The sequence below is a fragment of the Microcebus murinus genome, chromosome 9, assembly GCF_040939455.1.
Source record: "Microcebus murinus isolate Inina chromosome 9, M.murinus_Inina_mat1.0, whole genome shotgun sequence".
Classification (NCBI taxonomy): domain Eukaryota; kingdom Metazoa; phylum Chordata; class Mammalia; order Primates; family Cheirogaleidae; genus Microcebus; species Microcebus murinus.
The window spans coordinates 55,264,602-55,279,385 of record NC_134112.1 but is presented as its reverse complement, the minus strand read 5'-3'; the positions used below and the strand labels follow the sequence as shown (position 1 = coordinate 55,279,385).

The window sequence follows — 14,784 nt, the reverse complement described above, 5'->3', positions numbered from 1 at the left end:
GGTCTCTCTGCTACGAACTCTGCATGCTCCTCCCTCAAGATCTTTTAACTTTCTGTTCCTACTGCCCACAACCTCCTTAGCCAGCGGGGTTTATGGCTCTCACACTCACTACCTACAGACTTCTAACACAATGTTGTCTTAGCCACAGGTCTTCCCTGTCTACCTATTTTAAAATATCAACTTCCCTCTCCTAACCCAAGAGCTAACTTGTAACCTCTTCCCTATTTTTATCTAGAGAATGTATTATACTATCATTATTTTAATTGTTTGTTTTATGCTCGATTCCTTTCCACTAGGATGCAAGCTCCTTCAGTGAAGGGGTTTTTATTCAGTGCTATATCCTCATTATCTAGACAAGGGCAAGGCACACAGTAGGTGTTCAATAAATATTTGCTGAATGAAGGAAGGAATAATGTATTAGAGACAAAATCAAGAAAATAGTATTTTTCACTCTTGTAATGTATATTTTAACATCTACCAATATATTTGACATCAATCTTTTTAAATTAATAAAATTTCACCTTATTATTGGCTGCTTTTGAAGTAATTAAATGATAATATCATGTCTAAAAAACTAATATTTTCTGAGTTATCTTACAATGTGCCTTCCTAGATTTCTACTCCAATAAAAGACAGTAACATTTTATAATAGACTATGACGCTATTAAAGTTATATTTTTAAAAAGTGATATTTTTCTTAACACATGTAAATACAAGCCCTATTATTTTGGTTTTACAATAACAACACTGTGTTGATTTTAATTTTGGATATTTTTTTCAAAATAATACATTAATAATTCAAAATATTAAATAACTTAATATGCTAAATATAGACTAAAAATTTTATATACTCCCAGGATAATTGAAATTAATATATGTCAACTATTACAGTCAATAGTTTAAAAGAAGAAAATGAATATTTCAAAAACAGAAACATTTTAAAAAGTTAACTCTATAGTTGATACTTAATATTTTTTGTTAACTTTTTGAAAATCTACTTCAGTTATAAATTAAACAAGTTACATCCTAAGTAATCTACACAACTCATATTCATCGTTGTAAGTAACATCAAAAAAATCCATGTATTTGCTAGGGCCTGCATTTCTTTCAAATCATCTGTTATTCAAAGAACTAATAATTTCACTCTTTAATTTTTAGTCCTTTGAAGTTTTTCTCACACATCTTTTCATTATCTCAAAGCTAAATACAATTTAAAGAATAAGAGTATACACTGGAAGTGAATGTTCTACCAACACCACGTGTAAGTTTCCTCTCTTACAAAATATATTTGGTAAAGCAGTGCTATAAACTAACATCATTCTGCTGATATCTTTTCACTGGGACTGTAATTTGCTGAAAAAATATAAGTATAGGCTTTAACGCACACACATTCCTTCTGAATCAAGCATATTTTGCCCAAGAACACAAAATACCTAAGAAAAAATTGTTTTCATCTGCCTTTTAAAACTATTAGAGATGTGAAGTGAGACATCCTGATGTACATCGAGCATGCCAAACAATTTTAATATTAACCTTTTACTCTGTAAAAAATATATTACCCACCTTGTTACTTGTTGCAATAACAAAATGAATTGTTTATAACAGTTAAACATAAACTATCAGTTCATACTTTTTAATTAAATGGTGGACATATCTTGGAACAGAATAGGTGCTAAAATTTATAGATTATAAAGAGTTATTCACACAACTGTGAGCAAAGACTGGGCAAGCACCATTTCCCTCTATAGTTTTCACACTTACATCACTTAAGATACCATAGCTATATCTTTAAGACAAAACAAATGAACATCAAGATAAATTGCAATGGCAGTATTAGTGACTGTTAGTAGTTTAATTTATAAAAACAAGTACTTTGAATAAATCATATGAGACTTTAAAACATAATACAATTTCTGAAAATTCTCCTTTTATTAAAATGAAGACATCTTTGTGATAAGATGTGATAAAGGTATGTTCAGTTTTATTTCTGAAGTGGAAATAACAATTTCCTCACTTACATTACAGACTCTAAGTATAAGGAAAAAAGAATTTGATATCAGAAAGCTTTATTCAAGTTAGGGTTTTTTCTATTATTTTCCCTTATTAATGTATATTTTTAGAACTATATATAATAATCATATAAACAAATATCAACATGAACTTCTATTTAAAATGACTTTAAAATAGAAGTAGCAACCAATGAAATTCTCAAAAATGGAAGATTTCCATGGGACTCTAATTAAATACACCATTCTAAAACTTTAAATATATCATAGAGCAAAAATAATCACATTTCAATTCCAGGGACTTCAAAAAGTAATCACCTTTGTGAAATTAGAACATGAGGTTTCTTATGAGAATGTAGTTACATAACTGTCTTTAAATGAAAAAGGCTGTTTCCTTCAGTTAAGCCTTCAATTAAAGTGCACTTTCATATTCATTAAACTCAGAAGCCTAGAAAAATCCTCTAAATCTGATATGTTCCAACGAACTGCATGAGGAATATTGGTAATTATTAAATTTTCCAGATCTTGTGGACATTTCTGATTTTACTCCTGTCATTTACTCATGCAGCTTATAATACTGGATATGAATTTTAAAGGAGTACAGGCCAGACAAGTTTAGTGTCTTACTGATGAGATTTCAGCAAAGAAGGAGATGCCAATATTAAGATAAACGAGACTAAATAAATAATCCAAAGACAGAACTTCTTTTTCTTTTTTAAAAAAAAATCACGACATATTATAAAAAGTACTGTATGACTTCCAAAACGTATGTTTAAATATTTTGACTTACTGATTCTAACAGTAATGATTTTTATTCTCTAAGACTATTAAAATCATCTTTTGTAGATATTTACAAATAGTTTACTCTAAACTGTAAAGAAAAACATTATTTATACAAAGTCAAAACTTTTTGTAGCATGCTGAAAAAATATGTGTATGCTATGTGAAATATAATATTCTTTAAAAGTTATGCTTGAATGTATGTGTCAGATTTCATGTTTGTTTTAGCACAAAATAGATGAAGACTTTAATTATGAACGTGATTTCAACTAAGTAAAAAAAATTAATAGATCAAAAGAATAAAAAAATGAAGATTCTCCTACATATTGCCTCCTCTGTTCAATACTGACTTCCAAATAACCAAATAATAAACTATACACTTACTCAGAATCTATCTTGACTATCAATGCTAGACGAACTGAGGATATCTTCTTACAGAATGTAAGGGGGTGAACAGCCAGGCTTTTGGCCATACCACATTTATTTTAGTCACAGTGGTTTTTGCTTTATTTTCTTTTACATGTAAGTCTTCTGTATTGAGAAAAAACATATATATGTACATATATATATATATATATATATATATATATATATATCAACATGTTCCACATATTAAAGCTATTTGGAAGAAAAAAATCACTAACTTAGAATAATCTTGTTGACATTTATAAATTACTGAATTTTAAGAATAAGGAACAAACCTCCGAAACATCAACAAAAAAGAAACACAAACATAAAAGGTTTCTAACAAATTAACAACACCCAAGATGGCCTCAAGTTTCTTCAACATAGTACTACAGGTTAAAAAACAATGCCATGATATACAGAATACTGACCCAAAAAAATTGACTTAAAATGTCTATATCAAGTTTTTTCTTCCAATGTGAATTTGATAGAAAGATATAAATAATATTATTTTGCTGACATGTCCAACAAATGATAGGTGATAGAAAACTTGAAAGTAAATAACATGGAAGATACAATTTTGTTTAAAATTGAGAACACAACTATATAGTTTGCCATTGTCTGAATAGTTATAAATAATTACAAATGTGATTGCAAATATCAAAAATTATTATAAAAAAAAATACTTAATGGTCAAAGTAAAAAAATATGTGAATCTAAACGCCAGATAATTCCCAAAAGGATTTGGAATTAATGGTGTGAGTTGGATTATAAACAAGTAAAATTGTGTTTAAGGCTCATGTAATAAGAAGCTACATGTATATACCATTTTGTTTCTATTATACATAATTATGCATTTAAAATCATCAAAGAATTGAAAGCATGAAAATAGCATAAACTTTTTAAAACATTTAAAGGGGAATCAAAACAAATAAATAAAATAATGTTATCAATGATAAAATTTATGTTATGAAAAGAATCATACATGTATTTAGAAATTTTCTTTTCAACAACAAATAATCTCTAAGGGTAAATCCAAAGATAAAAATTAATTTACAATGTTAGTCCTTTTACTTAATCTTGTGAGTCTAAATAAGCTTTAATTGTAATTAGTAACAACACCACACACTTACATAGCACTTACTATGAGTCTGGCACTACTAAGGGAACTTAAATACATTAATTTACTTTATCCTCAAAGGACCTTGAATACTAATCTTATCTCAGTTTTACAGATGAGAAATGCTTACTCAGAAAGTTGAAGGATTTGTCCAAGGAAATAGCCCTGCTAAAATTTAGATTTGAACTCTGGCAGTTTGGTTCTAGAACCCAGCTGTCTGGATACTCTGAATACCTGATACACTCTACAGCCTAATTAAGAGAAATAAAAGAAACATGTTTTTTTTTTTTTTTTTTTTAAGTCTCAAGTGGTTCTTTCCCATTATTCTTTCCTATGTGAGAAAGCAGGGTGCAAGGCATGAGAGGGAGGTGGAGGGATGTGCCAGACAATCAATAATATGGAAGACTGAACAAAGACCCTGCTTCCGGGGTCACGGTTCATCCTCATAGATGATTAGGCTGTCCTCAGGAGAAGTCCTAGTTAGACTTCTCAGGCTCTGTCCTGATGAAAACATAGGACATCTCTGAAAAACTCACTGGCACAAGCTTCTTCCTCGTACTTTCCCAAATACCTTATTTCCATCCCTTCCTCACAACCAAGACTTCCAGTCTGCGGTTTTCCATTGCATTGGGTCCATCGCTTGTTCCTTTCCCTTCAACGCTTCTTTTTGCCCGGATCTCACAATATACTGGGAGAAAGGTACTTACTACCTTTTACCTATATCCCGGGGTAAGGCAGAGAGAGGGAAGAGAATGACTGACATGATAAGAAGCGGTAAGAACTGGAGAGAGCTGAAAATGTACAACCATCTCCCTTTACCAGTTTGTGTGTTTGTCTAAGAATATGTGTTGCATGCCTGTGTCTATAACACAGCTGTGTAGTTTCAAGCTTTAAAGAATATAACTTTGCAAGTTATTGATGTCAATTGGGAAGGCACAATTGTTTACTAAAGAATAGAGTATAAGATCATCTCCATGGACATAGAATCTCCCAGAAATATTCATGTAGTGAGACCATATGATCATAAACTGTTCATGAAAATCAGATTTATTCTTTTACGTAAATCAGAGTTTACCAAAGACTCTTATGTGACATACAAATAAAAATACCACATTTGCTCTTTCTTCCCCCCAAATATGGATACATCTGATAGGTGAGAGCACAGCATTCCAATAGTTGTTAACGTTCTTTTACTTACAGCCCTCATAGATGTCAGTGGGGATATGGACCGCTGCGTGCTGGTAAGATATTTGTCGTCCAAAATTAGCATCTTCGATAAACACAGGTTTTATCCTCTGGCTGCCTGGCTCACTCTCATTTTTTTCAGACTATATAGGAAAAGACAGATGTAATAAACAGAATATTACAACATATGCTAACAGATATTTTCACATTCATTTCTTCATTTGCCAAATGAACATTCTTTGAAAAATAGATCTACAAGAATATTTTTAAATATAATATCATGACGGCATCGGATACACAAATTTGCATTCAGGTATTAGCATTCACATTAAATCTTCATGATATTATTCACATTATAACTTCTCTCCTCGTTTCCTCATTTTTTTTACTGACACATAATATTTGTATATATTTATGGGGTACATGTGAGATTTTGTTACATGCATCGAATGTGTAATGATCAGGGTTATTTAAGGTATTCATCACCTCGAGTATTTATGATTTCTCTATGTTGGGAACATTTCAAATCCTCTCTTCTAGCTATTTTGAAATATATGATATACTGTTGTCAACTTTAGTCACTCTACTCTGCAACAGATCATTAGAACTTATTCCTTCTATCCAACAGTATGCTTATACCTGTTAACCAACCTCTCCTTCATACCTGCCCCTCCTATTTGCTCAATGTTGAGGTGATTTGAGATCATCCTGGAGCTTTCCCACATATAGTACTTAAAATATACATTTAAAGAAGAGGATATGACTCAAGCATTGCAAAAGCTATCCATGTAACCAAAACATTTGTACCCCCTTGATATGTTGAAATTTAATGAAGTAAAATAAAGAACACAATAAGTGACTTTATAAGTGACTTTAATACAACTGAATTAAAATCATCCACTTGAAATAAAATTCACAATTTATGTAACTAAGTTTGTATTGGGCAGTTGAAGGTAATTCTTGATTTGACAACTAATGGTACATGTGACAGCAATAGTATAGTAATGATTTTTTTATGTCATGGTTCCTTGATGTTTTCATGTTTTCCATGTTTTTCTTCATGTTTTTATTTATCCTGTTATTTACTTATTGAATGTTTTGTGATTTTTTTTTTTTTTTTTAAGAGACAGGGTCTTACTCTGTTGCCTAAGCTGGAGCATAGTGCCTGAACATAGCTTACTGCAGCCTCAAACTCCTGGGCTCTCGTGATCCTTCTGCCTGAGTTTATAGAATAGTGCAGATTATAAGGGTACACCACCACACCCAGCTAAATTTTTGTTTCAAAAGAGAAAGTATACTAAGAAAGAAGAGATCCATTGTAACTCTAAATTCAATTAAATCCTAAATTCAACCAATTTGTCTCCTGAGGTAGGAACTAAAATCCAATCAATAATGATTCAAGAAATCCCACAGGAGTTTAAAATTGAAGATTAATTTTCCATTTATAAGAAGTATGCTTTTGAAACTGAATTATCTTGTTGCCCTTCCCTTGCAAGAAAACTAAGAATTTCATTGATTTATACAAAATACATCTATAACATTTTTTTGCTATTTATATTAAACCTATTTATCCAGTCAAAATAAAATATAATTGTTTCAACCCTTCTCCCTAACTGTATTTGTTTTCAAATGATATTAAGTTTTAAGAGTACATATTGAGGGAAAAAAAACTATTTTGGGAGGAAAGATTGGTAGAGGAAGAAATGAAAGGATGTATACATAGCAAATGTTACCAGCACCATTTGTGGCATTGTAGTCACGAGAAATAATAATCATACTAATTTTTACGCTTTCTTATTTTTTCCCAATAATGCAATTAGCATGTATTATATTTTTGATTAGAAAAGAACTATTCATTTTTATTTTTAAGTCTTTTTATAATGCTACTAAGCATTGTATGCTTATCTTACTAAGGTAAAAATATTTCATCAGAATCCTCACTTAAAATTATCAATTTTAAATATCTTTTATGGAAGTTCTTGCTCTTTTAAATTACCACACAAATGGCTTTCAGAAATAACTTTAAAACAATAATGTAGTTCTCAACTTGTATAATCATGTAACAAGACTCCCTTTAATGTAGAGTTGCTAAACATTATATATTAAAGATAAAAAATAATACTAATGCTCTCCTTGGTTCTCCCTCTTGTAATTTACATAAATTAGAATAATTTCATAAAATATTAGAGTTTCTAAATTCAAATCATTTATTATCTTTAAGCTACCGAAATTATTGTTTCTGATATCACAATAATCCATGTCTTTACTTATCTTTCTATATTATGGCAGTATACAGTTTAACTGAAATACAGCAAATGCTAGACATAAAGGAATTGACTGACATTTTGGAGAAAAAAAATGCATAACACATATTGTCTAGTGTGTTAATTAAACATCTCAAATTCTTCCCCTGAAATTAAGATTTCCTTATTTTTCAGGCCACATAACAAGAAAAAATAACTTATATCTCTTTCCAACTGTTTTTTTCAAAATAACTCTTCTGAAACCTACAGACTACCATATATAAATGTGTACAGAGAAACTGAACAACTAGATTCTAAAATATATTCAAATGCATTTAAACTGTTTCACTTAAAACATAAGTGAAACACAACATGCATGATTCTCAAACCATCATTCTCAATAATTTTAGTTATTAAATAATAAATCACTCTGAAGTACAAAATAATGTTAGGCGGGTAGGTCATTCAATTTTACAGGCAGTGCATATTAGCAAATATAATTTGGAAAGTTACAATCAAAATTCTATGACAGATACAAAAAGCACCTGCATATTTAATATATTTATATCAACTAATCACAATTAGAATTGATATTTATAATAAAACATGGCTTTTTAATATTTTATTCTAAAACTATTTCTACTTATAGCAAAATGTTCAAAAATTAAAATCTATGTATTTTACCTAAACTAAAACTAGTTTAGTCATTTTGCACAATTCAGATTGAACATGGTCACTGATAAACTTTTTTCACAATCATACTATGTTTATGCCCCCCTGTTGTCTATGATTTTTGTGTCCCACAAAATTGTGAAAAAAACTGATACTGAATAAAACTGGTTCACAAAGACTCTCTATAGAAGCATCACAATTTCTATTTTTTTCTAACCAGTAAAGGCATTAAATCAGTGGGCTCTTATATAATTAACCAAATTCTTCAATAAGCAGAGGCTTAGCCTTATATACAATTCTCTAATATGTATGTATATTTTTAAATTTCTACCTCCAAATACATCCTATTTTTTACAGCTATTTCATAGATGTTGCTTACAAGTGGGCCTTGAAACTTTTATAATATAGATATTACTAACTTTAGAATTTTTCAAGCCTCAATTTTATTACCAATATAAACACAATAAATTTTAGATAGGGGATATGCCTTTAAACATAACATTATAGTCCAATATAAATAATTACCACAGATAGGATGCAAAATATTTGAAATAGACTTTCACACAAGCACCAAGTCTTAATATTCTGGTATACTGGCATGTTAGTGTCAACACTATGGATTAAAAAGTAATGTTGCTTTTGTAACTACTAGTTTACTATTAGAATTTAAGCATGCTGTGCTGCTATAATAGTTAAGGATGTTTACCAGTCTGACTGCTACAGAGGAAAGCCTCATTTTTAGATAATCACTTGAATCAATTAGAAATGGAGACTCAACCAAGTAGCTGCAGCTGACCAATCCAATCAAAGAATGACTAGAGAGGAGGTGGTGTGGAACCTTCATCCAGTCAGAGCTGCTCCATTCAAGTTGTGAGGCCACGTCGAATATTAAATAATGAATCTAGTACAACGTCTTCTGACTTAATTGGTTCTTCTTAAGGATGCTATGACTTAGAGAAGTACTCAGCAGATGAATAGATTTAGAAAGAAAATATAAGTTGGATGACACGATAAATATGCACCAAGGACTTAAATATAACGTGTACTTTTGCTTTACCGAATCATAATAAAAAATACAATTTCAAAATTATGAATGTAATAAATGGCCATATTGTTCTTGCAGAAAACATATGAGCCTAACTAGTTATGTTTAATGAAAAAGATAATTTTTTATGAATTCAGAAGATTTTTCCTGTTATTCAGGTAATTAAAATGTTACAACTCCTTAGATTTGTTTACCCTGTGGAAAAACTATAGCATTAATTCTTCAGAAGCAATATATTAACAAACTAAAAAAAAAAAGAACATTTAAAATTTACATGAAAAGTAAATTTATAATACCAGTGGTCAAAATAAAATTGAAGAAATAATTCTAGTTCTTAAAGATCAGATTCACTGTTAAGCCTTCAAGTATTCTTCCTATTATATGATTTCTCTTTAATATATCATAAATATAAATATTATGATATATAAAAAAGAAAGAAAAAACAGTTTAAGATATGCAGACTTTGATAAAAGGAGGGAAGAGGAAGCAGCTGAGATTGTGTGATATCACAAAGAAAGACAGCAATTTAAAAAACACTATAGAGAATACTAAAGCAAAAAACATACATTTTCCAAATGACAGTAAAAGATAAGTATGGATATGAAACACATAAATCTCATCTAAATTAAATTAAAAGGGGATACTGATCACTGCAATAACTTGTTTATTAAATTTAAAGGGCAAAAACAGACCTTCTTCAAATAAAATGTATGAAGATTGTTGATGAGGATTACAATGATAACATACAAAAATTTGAAACCCAGAACCGGAAAGCATCCTTGAAATAAAACAGATGTAAATTTAGTTTGCATGATGCATCAATGAAGGTGAATTGCCTATCACAGGACTAGCAGAGAGTAAGTAGAGCCATTAGAATCACAATACATGTGAGTGTGATGAAAAGAAGAGTTAGGGACTGATTTCAATTCCACATATATGAAATTTTCAAATCACTAGAATCAGAAAAGGATATAATACCATGCTATAAAAGTAAATCTGTACCTATACATTATAACTAAACATGTAACCTATATTTTTGTGAAGAAGATGATGAGATACTTTTCTACCAAGAGATCGCAAAAAGCACTATATGATTTCGGAGAGTCTGAAAGCTCAATATAGCACATCCTATAGAAACAATGTAGCATTATATGTTACATTATAAAAGGAAAAATATTTAAATAAGACCATTCTACGTCTATTAAAAGAATTTTATATTATACTGGACAAATATACTTTTCCAAATATTGCTGGAGCAAAAGAGCTTTTTACAAAAAAAAAAAAAAAAAAAACACGTTGCAATGTAGGAAGATTAATTATATCCTGTTGAAATCTGAGGCAAAGACTGGCTAAAATCATACAACTAAGATATAATCAAAGAGCTTGAATGCTAGGATGCCAAGATGCCACTGGAAATGCCGCTAATCCAGAATGACTGAGAACCAATGTTCAAAGAATCTTTGCAAAAGGAGCACGTGTCCAAGTGCACAAAGCATAAAAATTATGTCAGGACAGGCTTGAAAAAATTTTGAAAGCAGCCCCCAAAAACATAAGGCAGAATTCTAAGAAGAAACTGTCCTACATTTTCTATTGGTTTTGTACGGTTTTTTCCCCCAATAAATTATAAGGTGGTTATATTCCATACAGGGATACATGCATGAATTTTAACATATTCATGGTAAACATCACTGGGAATAGTGGATTACATCAGTGGAAACTTAGGATTCAAAGTCTAACAAGCTTTTTAATCATAGAGATTTCATTTCCACTTATTGCAAGATCACTGTAACCTAACAAAGGTCAATGATAAAGCTGGTTGGATAAAATGTAAGCAAAACGTATCAAAATTAAATATGAACATAAAAATGGATATTATAAATTAAAATCTTAAATCAAAATAATCTCCGACATTTTTAACCTCAAGTCTTGATTTATGATGGCTCCTTCACAGGGCCTTCTGTCCCTAACGGGTGTCCACTGCCCAGGCAGGGCAGCACAGCACAGGGACACACCGTGCCGGCTATGGATCATGCACTGCGCTCAGTTCCCTACTCTACCAAATACAAAGTATGTGAACCTGGACAAGTAACTTAAGCTGTCTATATTTTACTTTTTTTACCTGAAAAACATTAAAATAATAGAGTTCAGGGGTTTGAGGTTACAGTGAGCTATGATGGTACAACTGCACTCCAGCCTGGGCGACAGAGCAAAACCTGGTCTCTAAAATAAATAAATAGTATGTGCTACAAAGGATTATTGTGAATCTTAAACAATACATATAGAGTTATAATAATAGCTAGCATAGGCCAGGAGTGGTGGCTCATGCCTGTAATCCTAGCACTCTGGGAGGCCGAGGTCAGTGGACTGCTCAAAGTCAGGAGTTCAAACCAGCCTGAGCAAGAGCGAGATCCCGTCTCTACTAAAAATAGAAAGAAATTAATTGGCCAGCTAAAAATATGTAGAAAAAATTAGCTGGACATGGTGGTGCATGCCTGTAGTTCCAGATACTCAGGAAGCTGAGGCAGAAGGATTGCTTGAGCCCAGGAGTTTAAGGTTGCTGTGAGCAAGGCTGACACCACAGCACTCTAGCCTGGACAACACAGTGAGACTCTGTCTCAAAAAAAATAAATAAAATAATAATAGCTAGCATATAGTATATATACCTACTCTATACTAGGTAGTAAATATAACTAGGTAGTATGCTTTAAATACTTTTTATGCTACTATCTAGTATAGAATATACATATGTATATATATCAACATATGTATGCTAGCTATCATTATAACTCAATCCAAACACGCTGCATTCAAAATATTTAAATTGTTTATTTTAAAAGCAAAAAAGAAAAACTAATCTTGAATATAAAGCAATTAACATTCTATCTTTATGCTATCATCTACTCAAGAATTAAGTATCGGCCAACATCAGAGGCTGAAATAAAGTCTGCATACTATAAGACAGTTTTTTTAAATGTTAGAATAGAAACCTACATTTTTATTCTCTAATAATTAGAATGAATTTCATCACTATTTAATGCATATCCCTACCAGCTGATTCTAGAACCATATTTTTTTATTTCTACAAAATAAAATCAAGAAAGATTGGGCTTTTAAAAAGATATTTAGGTAGGACATTATGTTGGAATTAATTTTTATGTAGACAAGGCTCTGCTAAGAGGAAAATAAATAGCAACATAAATTTGCAAGGGAATTCAGCCAACTAGCCAAATGTCCCAGACAGGTCAAATTTTTAACATGATCAATAATATAAAATGTAGCAAATAAATCAACTCTATTTAATGACATGGGAATTCTAGGTTAAACTTATTTCATTTGGATTTTAGTCAGAAACATAGATCTTGGAATTAGGTTAATAAGGGTTTGTAATGATCTGCTTTCTTTTTGCTTACTTTGATAATTTAGAAAATAGTGCAGCTTGCTGGTATAACTCATGTCTTCTGGGGAATTTGCTTCCCTAATCTTTGGGGAATTTAAGGACTTATCGGGTCAAGATGTCTGTAGAAACCTAAAATAAGAACCTAAATATATTTCAAAACTAAAGAGACTTGAATATATATTTTCATAGATAATTGTTACATTAACAGACTTTTCTCATTTTATTTTGACTTATAATTTTTGTTTAAAATTTGAACAATTTTTAGGCCAGGCGTGGTGGCTCACGCCTGTAATCCTAGCACTCTGGGAGATCAAGGCAAGAGGATCACTCAAGGTCAGGAGTTTGAGGCCAGCCTGAGCAAGAGCAAGACCCTGTCTCTACTAAAAATAGAAACAAATTAATTGGCCAACTAAAAATATATAGAAAAAATTATCCAGGCATGGTGGCGCATGCCTGTAGTCCAAGCTAAGTCAGGAGGCTGAGGCAGAAGGATCGCTTGAGCCCAGGAGTTTGAGGTTGCTGTGAGGTAGGCTGAGGCCATGGCACTCTAGCCTGGGCAACAGAGTGAGACTCTGTCTCAAAAAAAAAAAAAAAAAAAAAAAAAAATTTTGAACAATTATAAAATGTTTTTTGAAGATTCAACTATGATTTTTATTTTGTACATGCATTGTCTTAAGTTTTTCACAAAAATGCAAGGATTAAACTCATAATAAAATGAAAAATATCTCAATCCATTAATTATTGTTAATACATTCAGACACAGAAACATGTTCCATGGCGCTAAAATCACATCAAATCAATCTTAAATTTATTTCAACATTAATATATTTTTTAAATTTTCATTAATATTTCTGGACTACCAACTATGAGCCAGGAAATATTCTAAATGCTTTACATGTGTTAACTAATTTAATCTTTACAATAACTCTCTGGGGTTGGTAGTACTGTCATCTCCATTTTACAGATGAAAAAAGTGAAAAACAGAGATAAAATGACTTTGCTAATGTCACCCATATTGAAAATGGCTTAGCTGGGATTCAAACCCAGCCAGCACTCAGTGTTCAATCTCTTAACTGTCATACCCTATTGCCTCTTCTGTATAACAAGGTATACAATAATTGTACATGTATGCCTGTTACTTAGAAGAAAAAATAGACTTGCATATGATGTATTTAGGAATATCATATCTTTATCTTAAAAGATTTAAGCAAGTAAGAGATGAAGCAGTTATACAGAGATATAAAATATTCTTATCTTAAAGAGAAATATTTTTAAAATATTTTAAATGCTTTTGTCAGGAAACATTTGAAGTAAAAATTTTAAAAATATTTACAATATTTTTCCTGGTAAAACAAAAACAAATCTTACATTGAAACACTATACCCATTTAAATGAGGTGACCTCTTTGGAAATAAAAACTCAACTATTATTTATTTTAATTATATGTAAAATCAGACAGAACTTTAGTTTTGATGTAAGAATATAATAAGCCTGCGTGCATGTTTCACAAAGATTCATGATAACGTGGCTCACCATATCTGCCCAGACTTGGAGCCCAAAATCCTGATGCTTACATCACTGTAGTAACTTCAGACAAATATTCTAATTCTGCTTCAACTGGAATCAGCTTTGGACATAGGAGAAACCACATTGTGTCTGTTTTGACATTGTTCTTGCTACTGATGACTATTCCCCAGGGACAAATAGGAGAAGATGAAGAAAATTGTCCACTGCCACTCCCATCTTCTCAGCCAGCCCCATTAAATGAACAAAGGAAGCAAATACCTATCTTTAAATATACTTTCAAATATAATCCATAGCAAAAGCTGGTTTTGCCATTTCCTCTCTTAACTTTGCTTCTACTAACCTTGAAAGAAAATAAACATTTTCATTTCCACCATGCTTGCAAGTGGTTTCCAGTTTACTTTGCC

At 30.9% G+C, this 14,784-nt stretch overlaps 1 protein-coding gene across 7 annotated transcripts in view; it reads right to left on the bottom strand.

Annotated features, from left to right (window-relative positions):
• Window positions 1-14,784, bottom strand: part of CACNA2D1 (calcium voltage-gated channel auxiliary subunit alpha2delta 1) — a 476,872-nt gene that overhangs the window by 152,640 nt on the left and 309,448 nt on the right. For all 7 annotated transcript variants that reach the window (XM_076006476.1, XM_020289801.2, XM_076006475.1 and 4 more), the window contains exon 6: window positions 5,510-5,639. In XM_076006476.1, coding sequence (XP_075862591.1) covers window positions 5,510-5,639 — 130 coding nt within the window. The remainder of the gene's footprint in view (window positions 1-5,509; window positions 5,640-14,784) is intronic.